The sequence below is a fragment of the Typha angustifolia genome, chromosome 15 (assembly GCF_048772165.1).
Source record: "Typha angustifolia cultivar Huaian chromosome 15, ASM4877216v1, whole genome shotgun sequence".
Lineage (NCBI taxonomy): Eukaryota > Viridiplantae > Streptophyta > Magnoliopsida > Poales > Typhaceae > Typha > Typha angustifolia.
In genome coordinates, this window is record NC_133253.1 from 6,839,443 (window position 1) to 6,862,667 (window position 23,225).

The 23,225-nt window shown below is 36.5% G+C and overlaps 3 protein-coding genes across 4 annotated transcripts; 1 reads left to right on the forward strand and 2 right to left on the reverse strand.

The window, feature by feature from the left end:
- Window positions 1-39: 39 nt before the first annotated feature.
- Window positions 40-3,890, forward strand: LOC140777492 (uncharacterized). The gene is made up of 3 exons (XM_073121639.1): window positions 40-360; window positions 2,340-2,604; window positions 3,459-3,890. Exons 1-3 carry the CDS (start codon window positions 93-95, stop codon window positions 3,688-3,690), a joined length of 765 nt encoding a protein of 254 aa, XP_072977740.1. The 5' UTR covers window positions 40-92; the 3' UTR covers window positions 3,691-3,890.
- Window positions 3,891-4,575: 685 nt separating this feature from the next.
- On the reverse strand, window positions 4,576-10,366 carry LOC140779937 (pyrroline-5-carboxylate reductase-like). Its single transcript, XM_073125282.1, has 7 exons — window positions 10,050-10,366; window positions 8,949-8,997; window positions 7,708-7,799; window positions 7,292-7,364; window positions 6,343-6,463; window positions 6,102-6,207; window positions 4,576-4,969 (listed from the first exon to the last, which is right to left on the reverse strand). The coding sequence occupies exons 1-7, from the start codon at window positions 10,248-10,250 to the stop codon at window positions 4,787-4,789; spliced, it is 825 nt and encodes a 274-aa protein (XP_072981383.1). The 5' UTR covers window positions 10,251-10,366; the 3' UTR covers window positions 4,576-4,786.
- An 896-nt stretch (window positions 10,367-11,262) lies between these two features.
- LOC140777648 (PH, RCC1 and FYVE domains-containing protein 1-like) lies at window positions 11,263-22,005 on the reverse strand. Of its 2 annotated transcripts, XM_073121901.1 has the most exons (9): window positions 21,603-22,005; window positions 20,037-20,123; window positions 19,688-19,777; window positions 18,898-18,978; window positions 18,555-18,749; window positions 16,327-18,444; window positions 14,748-14,894; window positions 12,422-12,789; window positions 11,263-11,754 (listed from the first exon to the last, which is right to left on the reverse strand). In XM_073121901.1, the coding sequence occupies exons 1-9, from the start codon at window positions 21,669-21,671 to the stop codon at window positions 11,622-11,624; spliced, it is 3,288 nt and encodes a 1,095-aa protein (XP_072978002.1). In that variant the 5' UTR covers window positions 21,672-22,005; the 3' UTR covers window positions 11,263-11,621. The 2 variants fall into 2 exon arrangements, with proteins under 2 accessions (XP_072978002.1, XP_072978003.1); XM_073121902.1 differs by lacking the exons at window positions 19,688-19,777; window positions 20,037-20,123; window positions 21,603-22,005 and adding an exon at window positions 19,259-19,381.
- Between the last annotated feature and the right edge of the window lie 1,220 nt (window positions 22,006-23,225).

Consider the following 23,225-nt stretch of genomic DNA (forward strand, 5'->3'; position numbering starts at 1 on the left):
TCGGGTGCGAGCAAGGAAATCCGCATCCGATACCAAAGAAGGTAAAGATCGCTGCTGCGGCGGAGGGAGGAGGAGAAGACAAAAGGATCGAGATGGCGCGTGACTCAGGCGAGGACTTCTCGGTGTTGGTGTTGGCCTCCGACCTCGGGGTCGATGCCCGGTCCCTTCTCTCGCCGGAGGAACGCCGCCGTGTGTCGGAGGGGGACGAGGGCGGCGGCGGCGAGGTCTGGCACGACTGCCCCTCCCTCCTCGCCGGCGACGAGGACTTCTCTGATCTAGAAGCTTTGCAGGCCTTCAGGGTGGAGGGCTCCGATAAGTCCGGGAATCGCATACTTCGGATCGTTGGGAAGTATTTTCCAGGTCCCATTACCATCTCTCTTTCTCTTTGGTAGTCACGCTAGGGTTAGAATTTCGTGATTCGTGGTTAATTGACCTAACATCAGGATATTTTTCTTGGTTTGGACATAATATGAGGATTTTGAATAGAAAGTTTTGATCTTTGTTCGATCTCCTTAGCGTTTCTGTATCCTAGTCTTATGTTTAAGCTAATTTAATCTTTTTCTGCATAGAGACTGCATTAATAAACGTTCTTAACTAGGTATGTTCGTCGGGTTTATAGAGCTGTTTCAGAAATGGCAGAGAATAAGGCTCAAGGCCCAGATGGATTTAGTATGAAGTTTTACCATCAATATTGGGATTTGGTGAAAAATGAATTGATGAAAGTGTCCCGGGAATTATATATAGGAAAGGGTGCACTACACTGACTGAATTATGCAATGTTGGTGCTGATCCCTAAGAAAAGTGGAGCTAAAAGAATTTGAGGAATATAGACCTATCAGTCTATTAAATTGTAGCTATTAGATAGTCACTAAATTACTGACAAATAGACTATGTAATGTGATTAGAGATCTTATTGATGATTATCAAAGTGCTTTTATTAAAAAAAATATTCTAGATAGTATGGTGTGTGTGCTCATAGGGGTGTAAATAAGCCAAGCTTGAACGACCTGGGCCTAGCTCGGCTCGGCCTGATGGGGCTTTTTTCTCAGCCCGAGCTCGAATCAAGCTGGATAAGGCCGGCTCGCCTTAGGCTTGGTAGCTCGACGAACTGTTTCATGGCATTATAGGAATTGTTTTTTTCAACAAACAAACTCTTTCACAAGACACAAGTCACACAACTACGTCAAATTATTAATAGTGAATTGAATATTGGCTAAAGATTACTAAAGAAATTGATGAACAAACCAAAAAACCATTATAGGATGGAAACAAAGATCGAGATCTTCCTACTTTCTTTGTTGCACATGACTTTCGGAATGGCCGGGAGATCAATATACACAGAAAAAGAAGACCAAAAGGACAAGAAAGCATTATGTTGTTTATGTGAAAGAAAGGAGCAACATGTTAAACTTGCCATTAAATAAAAAAAAGGTTACATTTGTCATGAGAGGCCAACCTCTTGTTCCTGTTCTTTCTTTGTTTCGGGACAGAGGTCCTGCAGTAGGTAAGAGCATGCATAAGCACTTGACTGGGGTGGACCATCACTTCTACTCCTCTATTGGAGAAGAGGTGGGTGTTCACGACAAACTCAGTTGATGAGGCAATACTCGAACTACCCCAATGCCACTTTGACAGAGTGCTCCGCCATCCACCTCTGTATCATTCGAGACCATGTAGATCAGTTTTTCCACTGCCGACATCATGTTGCTATCATATCCAAAGTCATTGTCTTTCTTTCTGTCGGATATAAACGTTTGGATCTCTTCCAATAGAGAAGATGAGGGAAGAAATGTGGACAGCAATGCCACGGCTTTTTGGCGCAGGGCTGGCCACTCGAACTAATAGCCAAACCGGAGGATGAGAGGAGTGGCCAGTGATTTGGGGATTTTGGAAGATGTGATTTGGGCAGATGTATCGAGTTTAGAAGAGGATATTAGGGCAAGGTGGGTTTAGGTTTTTTAGAGAGAGATATAGCTATCTTTGTATTCTTTGGATCTAGATCCGACGGATCATAATAACTCAAGTCATTACATATATACACACATACACACACATATATATTAAAACTACAGTAATGAGCCCTAATCGAGCTGATGTGGGTTTGGCTCAGCTCAGCTTAAAAGTTCCAAAATTAGTCCACAATTCTTTACGTTTCCAGAATTTCACTAAATGATTAAGTTTTTTTAATTGTTCTCTTATGAAGTAATTTTAACTATCTATATTGTTGTCCTCTTGGGTGTGATTAACAGATGAAAAGTAGTAAGTACTTCTCTTTGTATTTATTTTGTTGTTACATGTTCTTCCTTATCTAAAGAAATCGCCTTCTCCCTGATTTCCAGCTCCAATAATTAGCGGGGAACGACTGAAGAGGTATGTGTTTCACAAGATATGCACTGAATTAGCGGAAGGTCCATTCTGCATTGTGTACATGCACAGCACCGTGAAATCAGAGGATAACAACCCAGGAATGTCCGTCTTGAGGTGGATATATGAGGAACTTCCTTCTGAGTACAAAGATAGGCTTGAAGTCCTGTACTTCTTGCATCCAGGGCTCCGGTCTAGGCTAGCTGTTGCTACACTTGGACGCTTGTTCTTAAGCGGAGGGTAAGTAGTTTCTATTTTGGCTCTCAAGTTTGTTATTTCTTATGGCATGCTTACGCCTTTTCAGCTGAACTCTGAAACATGAACATGGAAATTATGAGAAAAATGGTGACAGAGTTATAGCAAGTACATATCTATATTGAGACCATTTGGCTGGTGTGCGTCATTACCAATGCATTTGATATGATTTGAAGTTTCACAAATTACTATGAAACTAAAGCAGAAAATTATATTTTCTGATCAGGTAGTCCTATAGCTAAGACCTTCTTTAAAAACTATCGTTTCTGTAAGCAAGAAACCTTGGCAAGTAAACCATCTAAAGGACTTCAACTGTTGTTTCTATTAATTTCACTATATAACTCATGGAGGAAAATGAGACATGAGGCTCCTGCTACGATGGTTTGGCCAGGGCAAATTGCATACATTATACAACCATAACGCCATTTGCTAGAGAGTCTTTTATGACTGGGGAGCCTTTAATTCATTTAAGTGACAATATGGAAGGGCATCCCAAAGTCTTCACCCATGCATGGGTTGGAGTGTGCAAGAAATATGCAGCCTTGGTACCTTTTCCTGGGGAGGTCGGTTTTACTCAAAGCCTCAAACCGCATAAGTGGGATGGACAGTGGCAACCCTTTTCATTGCAGTCAGCTCTTCTTCCCTCAATATCTGTCATGACATTTACAAAACTACTGGAGGCATTTGGAAGTACAGGTGTCCTAAAATTTAGGGCAATCACTTACCCTCACCTACCTTTGTCTCTAATATGCGTCTTATGTAATTGTCTTGGTTATATCCAATTCTGTCAGTTACATAAACAAATCACGTTTCATCACGTACCATTTAACTCTTTGTAGATTGTATTGGAAAATCAAGTACATCAGTCGGTTGCAATATCTATGGGAAGACATAAAGAAAGGACAGGTTGAGATTCCAGAGTTTGTGCATCAACATGATGAGGTTCTTGAGCATAGGCCGTTGACGGACTACGGAATTGAGCCTGATCCTCTCCATCTTACTGAGGTGCCATCCTTGGGTTACTCATTTGAAAGGTATGAAGATAAATGGTCTTCTCGTCCATACATGTGATGAATTCTACTGGGTGAAAATCTCCATATCAACCTGATGTATATATAAAAAAAACTGTAGCTTGGGGAGTGGTTTCTGTATTGGCCTTTGTTGGCCCTTGTATTGTATGACAGCCTTTTAATTGAACATGCAATGGCATTTTAAAATAATGTGCATTAAATACTTTTCTATCCATTAAGTAAAGCTCTTTTAACTTTTCAGGGCTATCTCAACTTTATGAAATATTGTGTTCAATGTTCATATGATCTGTAGTATTGCTACTTACGAATCATTATTTTTTTTGTCTTACATCATGATTGGGTAAAATGCTGGCCAGACTGGACTCCTCTTTTGGCATCTTTAGCTAAAAGAGTAAGATGAACTTAACTATATTTATCACGACTTGTTCGAGAAACCAAATTTAACAGAAATTTAGACAGAATGGAGGGAAATGTTAAGTTCAATAGAATTAATTGCCTGAAAACTTGTTCAAGCTCAACAAAGAGAAGTAGAACTTGTGCAGAATTTTAGTCCATTCACAGGATAAAAAGAAGTAGCACAACTCAAATTCAGGAAACTAGAAGAGTCGTCATTTCCTTTCGTTGGCTCTCCTGTTACTATTACCTGAATTGTGACACTCGCTTACCTGCTGTCTTCAAAGGTGGTGGCAAAATTTCATGGAGATAATGCACAACTCCATGATGTGTTCTTTGAGATGCAGTGTATATTAGAAGGCTCAATAATAAGTAAACATAGCACTTAGTCTTCCCAAAAGTAAACTAATTAATAAGTAAACATAGCACTTGGTCTTCCCAAAAGTAAACTATTCAAGCAGACTGAAGCTTTCTATTGTTCAATACTGAAATGATTCTCTCTGTATACGTCTATCACAAACAATAGATCAGCTACTATTAACAACCCAGCTGTAATATTTGAAGCATATAATTTTTCGATCCTTGAAACTTAATAATTGTTAGATGCGACAGGCAGCATCGTTAGATAATCCTGATAAGATCTAGGGCAGATAAAGTCCCTTGCAAGCACCTTCAACTATCGGCACATCAATCACATGTGCTTAATCATTTGCAGAAGATGAGTCAAATGTTAGTAACTATGTCTAGGAAAGTTCTTGGGAACGCTTTGTGGCAGCAAGAACAGCACTCATCAGGGTACCCCGAAATGCACCCTTTTCCAATTCTTGAATCCCAGCAATAGTTGTCCCTGCTGGGGATGAGACCTCATCTTTCAGCTGCCCTGGATGTTTACCAGCATGTTTTACCATGGCTGCAGCTCCAAGCACCTGTACAGAAGAGAATTATATATTAAAACCTACTTACCAGGATAAGAGTCCTTTGTCAACTTTTCACACAATAAAAAGCTATATGGAACCTATTAGTATGGCTCAACATGTTACAGTTACACAAGTCATGCAAAAAGCAGACCCCGCTGGAATTATAGATCGATAGAGAATAAGGTACTTGCCAGAGGAACAACCTAAGAGTCCTTTTCTCAAATGGGTTGAGGAGGCACTTGTACATAGTCATGAAGCTAAAATTGGACCTATTAATCATATGTTTGACAATTGGAAGTGAAATGATTGGATGAAAGATTTTTTATGGATAAAAAAAGAATAAATCCAGAGTTAAGCAAATAATGGAAAGAAATTAAACCAGCTAAATATAGATGATACAAAGAAAACTGTCAGAAATTTAAGAGAGAATGATAGAGGATGCAATATCTAACTGAAGATCCGGACTGTTGAAAGTGATTCAATACCCATGTTGTGTATGTATGTTTCATACAATTTCTAATGTAGATATATTCAAATCTGCTGAAGTTTGATATCTAAATTCTTCTCCAAATGTATAGATCATGCAACAGTATATTGCATGCTTTTTAAATTTAAGGCTTGTTCTGTGGACATTGAATTAGGTTGCTAAGACACTAAAAAATATAGTAACATTATTTATGATAAAGATATAAATTTTTAGAGTCTTGCAATTTGATATTCTAGCATTAGCATAAGTTGGTACTCGGTTCTCCTATACTATATACAAACAATTATGTAGTAAATTGAAGCAAATAAGCATCAAATATAATAGAAATGGTAGAAAGAAATAATGACTTGTAGAAAACAAATCAGTGATTTTCAAAATAATCAGTTTTCTACTTCTCTTATATACCTCACAACTATGAACGAGCTGTACAATTTTTGAAAAAGCAGACAATTCTCAATTATATGAAATATTGCGTAAATGATCTGGTGAATCATGTGTGCAAGGACAAACTCCTGAATAACAACAGATATTGAATGAATGAAGAGACTACTGCAAATATATCCTTGAAACTTAAAAGCTACATGGATTATCATTCATCTTTCGAAATATTATAGCTGAACTGTGCAATAAATATATGGATGCACTAGTACATACTGTCTGAGATGCTAGACCAATAGCAAGATCTCGAGGAAGGCCAGCAGCGACCCCACCATCAGCCAAGGCTTCTATAGCTAGATAAATGAAAGCTGGGCCACTACCACTGAATAAATACAACATGATAAGTTACACTTGAAATAGTAAATTATCAATCATGTAGTCACCTAATCTCTACAAGAAAACAAGCTATTTATTGTGTCAGACAAGTGGCAGTTCTGCAATCTGCAACAAATAATACCTCAAGCCTGTTACAGCATCAAAATACTTTTCATCAGCTACCCACACACTTCCAATTGCACCGAACAAACTGGTTACACGTTCTTCGTCTTTCTTTGTTGCCATTTCCCCCATACACATGACTAAAGAGAAGCAAGAATATAAGAAGTCACAGAACAGAATGTTCTAGTGAAGTACAATGTCTATGTTCACCTATTCCAGGCGAGGTCTTCTGCCACTCTTCTCCCCAAAAGAGAGCATGCAGCACAGGGGCCAAGACGGCAAAAAGCCTAATTTTTACCTCATAATGGCTGAGGCCTCTAAAGGTAGAAACACATATCTAAGCTACACCAAATTCAGTTAATTTCTGATTTAATGGTTGGCTTTAGTTGATATAAAGAACCCCTAAATATAGGCAGATTCAAATTAACTTGATTAGACCAATTAATAATTAAATCAAAAGAGAAGGTCGGGATTCATGCCTATACCAAAAATTGTGCTAGAAAAATCTCCATGGTATGGTCTCTCTGGCTAGAAAGATCTCGGAGGAAATGTCCTCCAAATTTCAAGAATATGAGCCAACTCACTGAACAAGAACGTTTGGGCTAAGCCAAGTTAGTGCACAAAGAGAATGCCGTTCCACCAGTGCTTACAAATATTGCTTGTTGTCTTCAACTCTTTATGTCTTCTCTGTTGCTTTCTTTTCTATTCGACTTTAATCAAACCACAATATCAACCTAGCTGCTTCTACGATCATTAATTTCATCTCAATCTTCCAAATCCAAATGTCTGATCTTGAAACTGTACATCTACGGTCATATGTAACAGAATCAGGTTCAAACAGTCAGCAGAGTTATAGTTTCAAATTTCAGTCTGTATCTCTGACAACTCGTCAAGGAAAATAGACATTGTTAGTTTTGTTACTATATGATGACTTGATAAAGAAATTGGATCAAGTAGTTAACTATTACCAGATGCTGCTTGACCAACAGCCGAAGGAGTATTTGGCATTACCCTAATGACTCGCTGCTGGCCAGACCATTCCTGCATGGAGAACATAAATAAAAGACACATAATTACCATATACAGAGGACATGCTGATAGCTTCTCATATAAATATAAAAAAATAAGCTGAATTTTTTTCACAAAAACAGAAATATAGACCGGTGAAGGATAGCAAGCACATTTTAATATTTTATGACAAGGATGCTTGATTAGAGCAGTTCAGAAGAAGCGAAAACTAATGCACAATTTGTACAGCTGTATGTATGAGATGTTATGGATCAAGTAAGGGAAATTTGATTCTCTATGAATGTGCTAAAAACCATAATGGAACCAATAAATGTAACTAAAATGTGCAGACGAAAATATACTATTTGCATACAACCTGCAAATCTTTCATTCTTATTCCTGCAGCAACTGAGACAAGAACTTTCTCTTCTGAAAAGAAGGGCTTTAACTCCAGAAGAACAGGTTTAACTGCAATTATTTATGAGTATGCATGTAAGAGAAATTAGGTGGAATATTTCACTAGAGGAAGGTAAAAAAAGCAGTCTTACTAAATTCCTTCAGCAAACAACCATTCGTTAAAAAGAAAAAAAAAACCAATCTTAAAGCGAGCTGAATGGTGCATTTGCACCAAAAAAAAAAATTAGTTTTTAAAAATAGTAAAAGTAGAAGATTGTATGCACGTCTCTTGTGTAAATTGTGTGCGTTTTATTACAAAAAAATATGCATTTAGCATAAAAAATGAACACATTCAGTTTTAAGAGTCCAACTCTACAATTATTAGAATCTAAGAATTTTTTTTTTCTGCAAATAGCCTCAAGATGAATATGATGTTTCTCAAAACACGGGTGGACCACTTATCGACTTATCAGCCACATATGTCAACACCAGAGCGTGAAACCAAACACATATTGTAGATTTCAGGGACCCTTTCATTAAGCACCTTAATAACTATGGGGTTTGAAGGAGAGGGCCTTGAGAAGCCAGGTCCTGTTCAAGCTCATGTTATTATAAGAAAGAAAACTAAACACTGTTCAGAATCAGCATATCATTTAGTGATAATTGATTACAATGAAGCCTCAAAACCCTCATAAACATAGGTTCTGAAAATCAATAACATGGCCAGTTGGCGGGCAATAATGGTTCACATGATCACATCTTTAAACAGTAAAATTTAATTTTTCTGAGTAGTAAGATTCAAAACAAAATTGCCCAGGCTTTTCAGCTTTCTGGAAAGATGATATTCCACAAGCAACCAAAATGCTGGCATCTAGAGGACCTTAAAATCAGATTCTTGATGAAATTTCAATCTCCTAAACTTTTCCATCTCATCTGAGCAGACATTTAATCAACACAAAATAGCTCAAAAAGATATACAATTCAGTTGAATCTGTCTGATTTTTTAATGCATCAGGAAAATGCCAACATCAGAATAAGCTTCTTTTGAGAACTGATGGCCAATGTAGCCTCAAATTTTAGTACAAAGTTGGGATATAAAAAACTGGTGATATCAGTGCAGATACTTTTTTTTTTTTTCTAGAAGCAGAGTTTTGTAATTTGAAATCCAGAAATATAAAATTGAAGAAAACTATTTGTTGAAGGTTATACAAGAAAGCTTACCTATTTGAGGTTTAACAGATATGACAACTACGTCGCTGTCATCAACCACCTATTAATGAGGAAAAAATGACAAGCTCAGAGGAGTTAACGTAACATAAAAAACCGGAAAACAATTTACAACAGTGGAATTAAAAACAACAACCATAAACCCTTTAATGAGACCCTAGATCTTGAAAAACAGAACTCCTCTAACATGCTAAAGCTGGAAGATGCTAAGCAAATCATAACTAGCAAAGAGAAAAGAGATACAACTGGAGGCCAGCTGACTATCTTAGTTGTTGACAATGAAAAGCAACAACTTAAAAAAAAATCACTCCATAATAGATTAATAATGCATAATATGGTATCCTTGGAACATTTCTGAATCACCTCAATTGATTTTCACATAGGTTATCTTCTACGGTTGCTAACCCCTAACTTGTATTGAACACACTTCTTATTATATCTTTACTAGTAGGCTAGTAGCCTCTCATCAATCTGGATATTTCGTCTTGGCTACACTGAACTTTTGCATATGTCGTATTGCTATATGATATTCATATAATTCATTAGTCATGCTTTTGACTTTGACATAATGTCAAGACTATCCAGCACAAATACAAACTCCTTGTGTATATTCTATCTCTAAAACTGTGAACATCTGAGATATTCAAACGTTTGGGAGTATAACTAAATCTATTGACAATCTTCATTGACAAGTCTAACATATTTCTATGATTTAAAATACAAACTTGGACCACATTTCCTTAGGACCAAATGTTCTTAAATACAATCTAATGTACTTGCCAGTTTCATGCTCCATCTGGGGGGCAAACTAGCAACATTTTGATCTTTCCACCTAAAACGTAAGCAAAAGGACGGTCTAGCCCAATTGCTTACTCATTCAACAGAATATTTCTCCATCCTGATGGCCTAGATGATTATTCCGATATCCTCTATTCTTTAAAAGCCGAAAGAATACAACCAGTTCATCAACGTCCACAAATCAGATCATTAAAAGTATCTCAAACGATAAACTGACGTTGCCACGAAAAGATCGAATTTTGTCGACAGCTGCATGCTTCATCGAGATTCTTGAAATGAGATAAAGAAAGCTTTTACCTGGGCATTGGTGTCGAACACGTGGATGCCGAAAGAATCAAAGACGGCGCGACGATCAGCGCGGGAGGCGGCGGTGCGGATGCTGGACGGCGGGAGGACGGCGGACTTGGCCACTCCTCTGGCGATGCTCTCGGCCATGTTCCCCGCGCCAACGAACCCTAGCTTGAACACGTCCGGCGATGGGGTGGCAGCGGCCGCCATGGTGGCAGCGGGAGATCTATACCTGCCGCTGGTGAATAAGTCTGACAGATAACCTACGCCTCCGTCTCCTCTATCAAGGATAAAGTGCGGAATAAGGACTTATTCCCGTTCTCATTGGAAGTCTAATTGTAACTCTATTTTTAACGGATTAGTTGGATATGAATGTGGATAATAGATGGATAATAAAATATAAAATTATATTCAGATAAAATGGATAAGAATATATGAATTTAATCTTAAACAGATATAAAAAAAAATTAATCAGATCTTAAATGTATTTGAATAATACAAATTAAATCTTAAATAGAGTTGGACACAAATTGAATACCAACAAAACCTTAAAACAAATAAAAATATAAATAAAATAAGAAGTTAGATAGATTTGGAAAATGAGCGAATTAAAATATATCCAAATTTGAGTATTGCACGAGTTAGAAAGTTAAGAGGATATACAATATACTAATAAATATTTGAATAATTCATATATAATAGAATGTGGTTTATGGCGGCTAAAAAAAATCTATGAAATATTAATGAATTTAATTTATATGTTTGTTGATAAACAGATATTCGAATCCGAATTTATGTCTCAATCGGTATCGGAATAAAATTTATATATCCTAATCTTTTTTTCCTTTTAAATTTTTATCCATATCAAAATTCGAATTTGTTTTTCGAACACATCCCATCTATATAGATGTTATAAAATTTAGGAAAATTATTTAAAACACCTAACCTTGGCATTTTTAACAATTTACCTCAAAAATATAATAATGTTTGGCATAAGGTTTTTTAAGAATAGATGATAGGGTTAGGTATTGTAGCAAGAGATTTTTGGGTTTTACCAAACATATTTGGCTATTAAAAGATGTGTTCTGTATCAATCTTATTCTTCATATGTAAACAATATAATCAATTCAGAAGCCGCCATTAAATTCAGCAAGAAAGGCAGCTGTTTAGTTAAGAGCTTCCCTCAAAAGCAAAGGTTTCATGAAGCATCCATATTAACACATCCTTCCTACTATTAATGTGAAACAGCTTAGTTCACTTTACAGTTTGTCAGAGAATGGCTGAGAGGAGAATTTTGCAATTACTTATGAGTTATGAATTTACAGGAATGGAAGCTAGCCCTCTGCCACTAAGAATTTACAGTGCTCAAGCTAAAACTCACTCTACCTTTCTCACACAATAACAGGAGAAATAATAAAAAAGAATTGATGAGAACACCAACCCACATCTCTTAATAGCATATCCCTCTTAACACTTTCCTGGGGCTAAATAAAACTATAGCCTCATTTACAACTGCTCAATCAATGAGAGCTTTTTCATGAATGGGGATTGGCTCCAATTACTTATTAACTCAATCTAATATCAGAAAGAACCCTGGTCAGTGCCGATACTAGCAGGGGACTTGTCAACCATGCGTACATTATATTGCTCATATACTCTTGCACGGTTCTCAGCCCACCATTGTTCTGCCTGTTTCTCACTGAATCGCTTCCGACTGCATTTGGAAAATAGAGTTAAAAATGTTTTGATTCTTAGGAAATAATCCAAACAAATATGTTCTTGATGTATAACCTTGTAACGTAGCAATCTAGGTGAACAAACCGATGCTTTTGATGTTGAGGAAATAATGTAAGCACATTGCTTATTGTTCTATATCATATAGCAATCTCTGTAGTTACAAACCAGTGTTTATACAACACAAAGAGTACTGACTAGAACAGGATATATCCTGTTCTAGTGCTCATGTAGCCTACTTAACAATTGATGATGGATGGGAGCTTTAACCCCAACTGGTGCCCCTGAAACCATTATTTTCTTCTTCAGTGTTTATAACAATCAATTATGTTCCAGAGAAATTCAGGCTTTGAACATTTACCATTATAATGACTGTTAATAACTGTTACAGCAGAAATTATAAGTTATAACTTATAAGAACATGGTGGCCATTAGCTGCTTCCACAAGAGAACTGCATTTTTCAAATTTTACTTTGAAGAAATGCATGAGAGTAAACATCTGAATTTAGAATTATAAAATACTACTACAATTAAGTGATGATATAACAATAAAATGATGGCGATTAAGTAATAATATATTTTTCTTTGTTTGCGGAAAATGATCACCATATACGCAACTCAAATAGACTGGGGATTGCTAGGCATACCTGAAGCGAACTCGCTTGAGCTCTTTGGCACTTCCAGGCAAAGACGTGAGGGTAATATATACGCCTGGTTCATCTTGCTCCACCCATTCAGTCTCATGATTAGTGTCTGCATCTGTTACTCTATTTCCATTCCTCACTGTGTCTGAATGACCTGCTCTACTTCGATTGCTAATGGAACTTGGTCCATTTGAAACCAATAACCCATTAGAACCATTAGAGTCTGGTTCACTGGATACTGGGCCACTCACACTCTCAGCACCTGTTGCTGTTAGATCACTTGAAATGGGACTACCAGTGACAGTTGTTAAAGAAGGTACATTACCATTCTTGACTGCTCCTACTGGTATCCTTTCTGCCATGCCCTTCAACTATTATATAAAAGATAATGCCATAAGCAAGATGAATGATGCCTTAACATAAAGAGGTTCACAGAAGTACATCAATTTCCTCATCTAGAATTGCCTAAGGTATTCTTTATTCTCCTTGTACAAATTAAGAATATGCATAAGCTACTACAAGCTATCAATTATTTCTCTACATTTGAGTCTGCAAAGAAGTCTAAGGATGTTATGAATTAGTATCCACTATCAAGTTTAATCTTAACAACTGCAGATGGACTACATTTTCTTTTGCTAATGCATTTGTCTTAAGTTTAATAGTTAAGAATTATTACATGCCAAACGGATAATTGTTCAGTCTTATCGTAGATGTAATAGCAAACCCTCATTATCCTACTCCTCGTAAATTATATGGATGAAGTTTAAGAGACAAAGGAAAACAATAAAAGATAATTGTCTGACAGGATACATAAGTTATGCTGTGGTTCTAACTTCTAAAGAAGTCCTTAAGAAAGAAGAAAAAGAAAAGTTGTCTCACAGGCTAAGTAGATGAAAAAACAAGGTAAGGATATCTGAATATAGTTTCCAGGTGGTTATTGCAGTTAAAAGTTGATAATCTTACCGAATATTTAGAATATATCTAGGTCCTAAATATTGTTCTTTGAAGGACAATCAAAAGGTGTTATAAAAGCTACAAGGAATGGAAAAGTAGATAAGAGTTTCGATCATACGGTTTTCAGGTGATTAGTAAGGTTCCAAGAAGTGATATCTCCCTTCTTTATCAGTTGGACTTATCAACATCTGCTCTATGAAATAATCACCATGGAGGTACTGAGAATCAGTTAATTCCATCTTGGTACTGATTATTTATCAAGGTTTCTAGGCCAACACAGTTTTGCCTTCACAACATATAGGTTACACATCCATTTCAGTAATTATTTATAAGAAATATCAGTCCCTTTTGCCTCCCTAATAGCCTACAAAGCATGGATACAAATATGGAATATGGAATATGGAATATGGAATATGGAATATGGATATGATATGATATGATGTGGGCACACCGATATGACAAATCTTCAAAAATAAGGATACAATATGTTTACAATATATAGCTTATATATGTAGATAATTATATCTACACATATATTAGTGAACTTGTGTACTTTCATATTATTCATTGATGAATTAAATATTACTATTGCATATGATAGTTTAATATAAGGAGACCTCCAATTTATTCATTAAAAGAATTACCATTCAACAAAGGTCCAATGTATTACATAGTATATTATTAATTAAGATGTAAGACGTATAAGCGAATTCAATCTGTAAATAAATAGAAATTTAGCATTGTACTAAATTTCCTATTATTGATCATAAAACAAACATGCAGATTCAATCTTTTCACAAACAGAACCTTTCTAGATTTGATAAGAAATGAAAGGTAATAACTGTTTCCTTCAATTTACTCATATTGACAGGAATCTTGAAAACATCTAAGTATCCCAAAAATATCCAAAACCTTAGTTTTATCTTTAAAAAATCGGATACTCTAAAGAAGTAACCAATTTTATGTATCTGAGAGTATCCGACGAATATCATACCCAATATGGTATCTGATATGAATATGGCGAAAGTATCCATGTTTCCTAGCTGATAGGTTATTTCCATTTTCACATGTAATATCGTCGCACATTGGCATGAAGATGTACTATGAGCTATGTTTTTAGCATGGATGTCTCATTAATTATTCAGAACAGTTAATATTGAGATGCATGCCTTGAGCGTTAAACAAATTGGGATCATATCATATGACAGTCTAATAAGGGTCTAAATGCCTAATCCCATTTTTAAAAAAAAGCACACTCATATCATATGACATATAAGATGACCCAAGTTTATGCCAGGAAAGCCAAGGATTGCATATGGAACTTGTAGTGATTCAGATATTGATACATGTCAAAGTTCAAGATAAGCAATCTTACTTGTGCTGTGAGTGACTTGATAACTTCTTTTGCTGCTTTGCATTTTGCAGTTTCCTCCCCTGCAATAGCAATAGCTTCCTTCAACTGCTTAGCTGTTCTTTCCAACTCAACTTCCTGAAGCTGAGATTTTCGGGTTAGATTTTCCACCTGGAAAAGAAGGATTCATGTATAAGCTTCTAAAAAGTGTCACCTTCTTTAGAGAAAGGAAGAGTTTGTTCCTTTGTAAAAAGAACTGTGTGTGCTTCAGAGCCTACAGTTTAGAATTTAGGATACCTAACGTAAGGTTCATCTTGGCAGGGTTTTTTAAGTAGGTGAAAAACGAAAGAAAGCACAATAAACATTCCTGTACTACGCCAACAATCAGCAGAATGATATCTTGAACCTTAGGATGCCAAGAGCTAAGATACATATCCGTCACCAGAGGCAAAAAAATATATATATTGAGCAATTTTACTTTTTCCTAACACATATTACCAAGAAAAGCTAGACAGAAATGAAGTAGAAGATTTGAAACCCCCATCAGAGATTGCATCAATTGGTTAAGAAATCTCACAACAGTGCACTTGTTTGCAAAACAAGGTTAGCAAAAATTTAAGCTTGCACAAACGTGCGTAGAATTGGGGACTGTGGAAATCCTATATGGCATGGCTGGGCTGCACTTCTGGGCAATTTAATTGGACCTGGTCTGAACGCAACTGCCGACATAATAGGAGATTGCAATCAGATAGGTGCATAGTTGCTTAAGTATGACATAATATAGGATATTCAATGTGATTCCTAGAAGGATTCCAATAGCAGCAGTGTTAACTCACCAATTACTCCAAAGCATTAAGTTATTAGGTAGTGGATCAACAATTTATATCATACCTATAGCATGCTTTGTCACATGCATCTTCTATATGTGGATAGATAAAAAGGAATTAGAGTGTTGGGCCCTCCACATCGCACAAGAAAACATAATAGAAAATAAAGACTAAATGGGGTTAAACAAGGTTTGAACTCTAGACCTCAAGTATATATAAAATTATCGTTCTCTATCAGCTTAATGTTTTAGAGTAATTAATAAATTTACATGGTAAAAAAAAAGTTTCTCTTATACCATGTTAGATAATAAGTTGACCAAGAACTTAAACTATTAGGTAACAAACTAATAATATATATTATATATTTAACAAACAACAAATCATCCCAATCCCGCAGTGACACTTATATGAGGCAGTATCCAAGTTGCCTAATCTTAGCAATTAGTACAATGTTTTTTAATCTCCAGCTGGCATATGAGCTTAGGAAGTACTAAGCCCATAAAAAACTTTGAGTATGGAGCAGAGTGAGCATGGTTACTACGACAAAAACCCAAAACCACCTACACTACTCTCCACCAACATCAGAAATCTCCTACATCGAGTCTGCTGTTTGGTAGTAAGAATCCTTCTTGAAAACAGATAAGAAGATAAACCTAGAAATATATTACTTCTTTCTCAACAATTCAGATGTCATATGAACTGTAAGAGATATATTCAGTAAATATATTGGATCTGAAAAAAGAGTATGAAAGATTCTTAACATCAAAACAACATACCTGAGTTCTCAATCTGAGAATCTCTTGAGTTAGGGTATCATTTGTCCTTTTCGGGTCATCAATAACAACTTTAGATGTAGTTAAACCTCCCAGAGTTGGTGTTGGCGTTGTCGAACGGGGAGGGCTTGCCCTTCTAGATGTGGGAGAGGTTGCCCTAGAAACAATTCTGGATCCAGGAACAGAAGCTGAGAAAAACTTTTTTGTAGTTCCAAATACAGGATTGAAAGATTTTGAAATGTTCAGGGCACCCCAATGTGAACTTCCATTGGGTATAGGCGATACACGACTGCTATTAAATTCAAACCTTTTGTTCTTTTTATAAGATTTATCTTCTGAATGCTTAAAGGACTCCGTGGAAGACAATCTAGATATTTGCCCGTTTGATCTAGGATCAAACTTGTCCTCCTTCTCAACCATATCATTGAACCCCTGGACTGCATATCCTTTCCTGCTAGTCGCAGAATAAGATGAAGAGTCAGTTTCTGCTGCCTTACGTAGCTTGTTATAGCAGCTGTCACATACACGATAAGGTTTACTAGGATTTGGTGCCATTGAAGCCCTAAGAGACTTTTTACTGCTGCAAGAATGACAAAAAACAAGTGCACAATTGTAACAATTATGACGTTTCCTCTTAAAGTTAAATGGCAGGCGGCAGCCTGAGCACATAGACTGATCAACTCCAGACACCCATTTATGAATACAGATTGCTGCAGTAAAATTACTGCCACAAATAACACTTCTGACTTGCTTATCTTTTAAACTTTCAACCAGCGTAGGGGAATTTCTGTCATCTGTGTCCCCATGACCCAATCGGCCATTGGCTCCTTTACCCCATGTATACACCTCAGTTCTTGAAGTCAGGACAGCAACATGATAAGCGCCACATGAAATTTCTTCAACAAAGTTCTTAAGGAGCTTTCCTTCAACTCGAACAGGGATTTTGCCATCAGCTTGAGGATTTCCAAGTTGGCCATAAACTGTGCTCCCCATTGTATAGACTTGGCCTGAGGTCGTTAGCACCACAGTTAGGCTGTGCCCACAAGCAACTTGACAAAAATTTGGCTCAACCAAGGCTGCAACACAAGTCGGTACGAGCCTTGTTTCTTTGTCTCCATGTCCCAAACGGCCTTTATCACCATCCCCCCATGTGAAAAGCTTACCAGAAGAACAGTTGCTAGAACTTGAATTTCCAGCCATAACTTCTACCACTGCAGCAGTATGCCAAATCCCACAAGCTACTTGCATCGTACGTAGGCCTTTGAGGGATTCTACTTCCCTAGGAATTGAGACACTTCTTCGATCTCCATGACCTAGAACACCAAAAGTTCCATCTCCAAAGGTAAACAATTGCCCAGCAGAAGATACAACAGCCGTATGCCAAGGCCCACAAGAAATAGATGATACGTGTATACCCTCCAATGGCCCATCAACCCTTTTGGGCACCCAGTGGCTTACTACATTTCCATGGCCAAGTAGCCCAAAATTAAAGGTTCCGTCACCCCATGTGTACAAATCTCCAGACAGGGTAACAGCGCAAGTATGATATTCCCCACAAGTCACTAGTTCAACGTTCAGATTAGCAAGAGCATCAATGAGTTTTGGCTGTGACACATCAGAATCTACTCCATGTCCAAGTCTGCCTCCTAACTCCTCCCCCCAGGAATAGATCTCCCCTTGCTTGGTAACTAGTGCAGCATGCCTTCCACCACATGAAATATTATGAACATCATGTATTACAGCAGATTCTAATGCTTTTGGCACTAAGGAATCTATGTTGGCATCCGAACTGTTTCCTACTCTACTATTTCCACCCCCCAAAATTCCATACCCAGTACCTTCCCCCCATATGAAAACATCCCCTAAAGCATCACCATCATCATGACCAGAACCTTGACTGGAGGAGCTAACAGCACTTGACAAACTTACCCTAAAAGCGTCCATTGTATTTCCTCTTGGATGCCCTTTCAAATTATCCGAATATCCAGATGACAGGGAGTGGACAGAACAGGTAGCAGAATCTGAAGGAAAGAAACCCTTGGGAGGAACAGCATAAAGCACAACATCAGAAAAGGCTTTATTCAGACCATTCTTCGGTGGACTGCCATATGGACTTCGGATCTGAAAATTGTCACCACCATCTTGAGTTAAAGAAAGGCCCATAAACTTTGCTTTAAGCAATATAATAGGAACAACGAAGTAAAAAAGAAATTAAAATGAAGATGTGACACCTTCTGTATGCTATCATTGCTACCAAAAGGAGAGCTTAAAGGTGAACTTCTGCGAGTATATGTTCTCGGACTGTTTGTGCCAGAAGATACTCCATCACTTCTTGATTCTGTTCTCCACTTCCGGTGATGGCTGCGTGATATCAATGTTTTTAGACCAGCAAACCAAACTTCAGCTTCATCTTTATCCTTGCATATCTGGTGTAGATTAGAGTAAGATACTCATCTTTCAGAATTAGGCAGCTAAAAGGAAGATAGGAAAATAAAGCAGCATAGTGCTTCCATGTATCAGCTAAAGAAGCAACATGATGACCATACAAGATATGCACGGCACAGAAGAACTTACAACATCCAACGATCTATCATTGTAGATTAGAGAAAACGACTGGCATTCCTTCTCAGGACGTGGATACCTCTGAAAAATGGCCTGAAAAATAAAAAATGTAACTCTAACCAGTGCTTAGTAGTTTCTAGGAAGCAAATTACCAAAGCATGAACTATTAAACACCCTCCTGAAAAAGAAAAGAAGATACCATGATTTCAAGAATAAAATTGAGTGGATATTATTCACAACAATCCTACCAACCATCTAAACTTGAAGTTCTAGTTTGCATCTAAAGACAAATTTGAGAAAGTATGCACTTGAATTGGGCAATCTAAAACTGCAATAAAGTTTTAAGAAAATGAGATCAGAATTATTTACTTACGAGCAATTTGTGCTGATATTTTGTCATTTCTTTGGTTCTCAAAGTTCCAAGAAGCACTTTCATATAGAGTCTTCCAAAACTTGAGAGTAGCTTCCTTTTATATAGGTTAAGCTATCACAGTGCCTAGAACTTGAACAATTAATTTTCTAACATTACACAGACTATAGAATTTTCAACTGTACTAGTACAAATTATATGGGACAAGACAGATAAACTATGAATTGTAAAAATACAAAATATATTGGAATATCGACTGCCAGGATTCTCAGGAATTTCTATATGAAAGGATTGGATGGCTGTCTAGACTTAACCATCACTACAATATTGACAATTATTTAAACAAATGACACAACTTTTGTTTCCATGACAGTTGAAACTATATATCAAGGGTCTCATGGAGACCTTAAACAGAATGATACAAATACTTACAGTTCGTTGACCAGGCATGATTCTTGACACATGGCTTAATTTAAGGTGTTTCTCCTCTTTGCCAGAGAACCATATTAATACAGATTCATCCTGAAAATGCAAAATATCAACAAACCTGTGAAAGTAATATCTATCTTGTTGCACATGTCACAATAAAAAGGCTACATAAGAAACCAATAACATAGAGTAGAAGCAATCACACCTTTTTGGTATCACTTAGATTCAGTGCATGCTTATAAGAGTAAGATTTAAGTTTAAGCATGTCATAAATGGATAAACAAACAGAAAAAAAAAATGATACATGCAACTCATATAATTCTGAATGAAATAAATAGAAATTCATGCTTACATTAGACAGTCGAAATGGGCAAAATTTCGGCTTCCCTCTTCGGCCATACTTCAGTAGGTATGCTCCTTTTTTAAGAGCAGTGATAGCCTGTCGGAATAGGAAAAAGAAGGATCATGTTAATGCTTCCTAAAAAAATTTCCTGTACTGCGCAATGTGATATTATAAACAATGGGATACAGATGATTAATGGGTTTACTTGCAATATTAAATCGTTAGGAACAAGAATTTGACATCAAAGACTTTGATAACAACACAGTAAACTATTTTTTCAATTTTTTCCCCTTTTCCTCATTAGTTGATTCTTCACAATTATTCTTTCTTGCTTTTGGCCTTGCTTTCTTCCTACAGCCTTATATTGTTTTACTTTTACCAAGTCAACTTTAACAAAATAACTGGCCAAACTAGGTGGTTTGCTGACAACATGTACGCCACGATTGAGAATTAAGGAGTCCCTCCACCTAAGCATGCCATGAAATTTGAAAATCTAGGTCTCTCCAACAAGTTTTTGGCATCCAATTCCCATTACCCATTCTCTAGTCTACGAACTTCGATTCCACCAATCTCGTCTCTGACCTATTCTTCCCCTTCCGAACCACAATAGCTTATTTCTCTAATTTTATGCTCTATACATGCTTCTCTAACTATCACCTGTTTACTTATCTTAGCCTATCACTCTAGTAAATCACCTTAGCAAACCTGTTTCTGCACAATGGGTTGTCCTAATAGACATCCCACTAGTCAACATATTATGAACCAAAATCCAAGAGGTGGCACGCAAATCCATCTCTATTTTCTATTCCATTACTGACAAAAGACAGCAAAGGGAAAAAAATAACCTAGCCAATTGTTCTCCTTTAATATTAAAAAACGAAAACCCAAATGGATGCTACATTCCCTAGTCAACAATCAAAGGAATACATGTAACTTCAAAGACAGGATCCATAGAATACATCACAATGGACAGTAAACAAAAGAGAAGGCAAGTGTTACTAACTTCAAAGCATAACCAGTTTAAATAGAAGTACCAAAATTCTGACTAGGTAAAATATCTCCTTGGAGAAAGAAGTTATGCAGTTCAATAAAAGGTCTGGGATATAAGTAGTCTTCCTGTGATCCAAGGCAACTATCCGTAGTTTACCTTAACTATATGTAAAGTTCTAAATACCCACTTTCGCATTGAACTAGTGGGGCTATTGCGAGCCAAACCACAAAATCCTAGAAATTGGATAATTCATTAAATCCAAAACTGAATCATTATTTGGTGATGGTAAGTCCAAATTGCAACTGTATCATCAGAGAGTAACTAAGCAAAAAACTCATTCGACTCCCACAGAATCAAACTCTAGTACTAGAAACCCTAAATGACATGTTTTCCGATCAACAGCTCTAAAGAGCTGGAAATTTAAACCGTTCACCCTTTCTCCATCCTTGCTTAATCCACCAATATCAAGCTCTCAAAGTAACCAAATCACATGAATTCGATCCAAAACACAAAAAGTTCCTAGCTTTACGAGCCAGAAACCCAATTAAACCACAAATATGACGAAACAGTGATCAAAACATTACCTGCTCGATATCCCTCTCGACCGGCCCCGGCCTGCCAAGATCCGACGCGGACCCCGACATCCCGAGCATCAAAGGCTAACCCTTCTAACCCAAACCGAACCCACTTCCCATCCTCTCAAAACTAAGTCATTTCAGCCCTCCAATTCATCAAGAGATGCTCCAACTGGTACCATGATTGGCCGCAACTCCCCCCCTACAATATTCCTCCTTTTCGACCACGGATTCAGTTTAAGAATGCCGAGAGAGCAGAGCTAAGCGAGTTGTGTCGGGGGGGAATCGAGGTGAAGCGAAAGAAGGCTAGAGAGAGAAATACAAGCAGAGGGAGAGAGAGTATAGCTTTCCTTCTCTTTCTCTCTCCTCTCCTTTTTTACTTTGGTTTCGATTCATTTCTTTTTCCAGCTAGTATTACCGCCGGCGATTGCTACTCCACTGGTTTAAATGGAATTAAGAGGAAGAATTTGGGCCTAATTTAACAAGGAAACAGTCAATTTTATTTTACAGATTAGTCCCTCTCGAAATATTGAGTAATATATGCATAACGAAACTACCAAAGTTTTATTTTACAGATTAGTCCCTGGGCTAAATGTAATAGATCTTAGTTTTGAACATGAAGGGCAGTCGAATAAGAAAAAATTAGGATTGGAATAAACTAAGCACTTATCCCGGAATAAGCCACAGTGCTATCTATTTATTATATTCGGTTGAAAAAATAAAGATAAATATAATGACATATTGAATAAAAATAAGAAATAGAAATAGTTTTAGTTATGATAGCTGGGATAAAGATAAAAAATAATTAAATTAATATTATTGCTCTTTTCTTTGTTATAATGTAAATAGACATTTATAATTTAATTTTACAACTACTATCTTATCTACTTATGATTAATTTTAGAATTCCTTCGCAAATCACAGAATTCGCAATAATTTTTCATATCAAATGTGCATTATAAAATATTATTAATGGATGGATCTTAGTTTTGAATATTAAATAAACTTTAGGTTTTTTGTGCATATATAGCTTTAGAAAATATAATTTTTATTCTAATTTTCAATTATTTTTTAGTTAAAAGTATTCATTATATATCTATTAAATTATTTAGACTTAATTTGAAAAGTAACCAACAGTTTATACAAGTAAATATTAACTTTAGAGGGTCATATAAATAAATAAGAAACTTTTTAAGGGTATACAAGTAAAAAAAACCCATAAACCTCTTCTGGAAAAGAAAAATTCTCCAAATTCCAACTATATGATATCTGGACTTCAGTAGCTTTGGATTCCTCCAAAATATATTAATAAGCTACTTTATACATCAGTTGAAGCATTAATATGAACCAAAAAGAAAAGGACAATTCTAAGACATTATTGCACCATTTTTCTTTTATAAAACTTTAATGCATGGGAGTTAAACAACTCCATTTATTAAATGCTTAAAGAGAATTTTGAGCATATTGTCAAAAGTATATGTAACAACAATTATCTATATTCATGCAGTTAAACCACTCTGGAGTGTTTTATGGGAACTCTAAATTTAGGATTTAGAATTTAGGGTTGTCTGATACCTCATGTCAACTGGAGGTTTAATCTGTGAAAGAGATCAAGTCCTATTACCATAATAA

Excerpts from the sequence above, each read along its gene's own strand:
- LOC140777492 (XM_073121639.1), top strand. The coding sequence starts at position 93 with ATGGCGCGTGACTCAGGCGAGGACTTCTCGGTGTTGGTGTTGGCCTCC. Across the intron at positions 361-2,339 it reads CGTTGGGAAGTATTTTCCAG|CTCCAATAATTAGCGGGGAA; the intron begins GTCCCATTACCA and ends CCTGATTTCCAG. Across the intron at positions 2,605-3,458 it reads CGCTTGTTCTTAAGCGGAGG|ATTGTATTGGAAAATCAAGT; the intron begins GTAAGTAGTTTC and ends AACTCTTTGTAG.
- LOC140779937 (XM_073125282.1), bottom strand. The coding sequence starts at position 10,250 with ATGGCGGCCGCTGCCACCCCATCGCCGGACGTGTTCAAGCTAGGGTTC. Across the intron at positions 8,998-10,049 it reads TGTTCGACACCAATGCCCAG|GTGGTTGATGACAGCGACGT; the intron begins GTAAAAGCTTTC and ends CCTCATTAATAG. Across the intron at positions 6,208-6,342 it reads GATGCTGTAACAGGCTTGAG|TGGTAGTGGCCCAGCTTTCA; the intron begins GTATTATTTGTT and ends GTATTTATTCAG.
- LOC140777648 (XM_073121901.1), bottom strand. The coding sequence starts at position 21,671 with ATGCTCGGGATGTCGGGGTCCGCGTCGGATCTTGGCAGGCCGGGGCCG. Across the intron at positions 20,124-21,602 it reads TCGAGAGGGATATCGAGCAG|GCTATCACTGCTCTTAAAAA; the intron begins GTAATGTTTTGA and ends CTATTCCGACAG. Across the intron at positions 11,755-12,421 it reads CTCAAGCGAGTTCGCTTCAG|TCGGAAGCGATTCAGTGAGA; the intron begins GTATGCCTAGCA and ends TTCCAAATGCAG.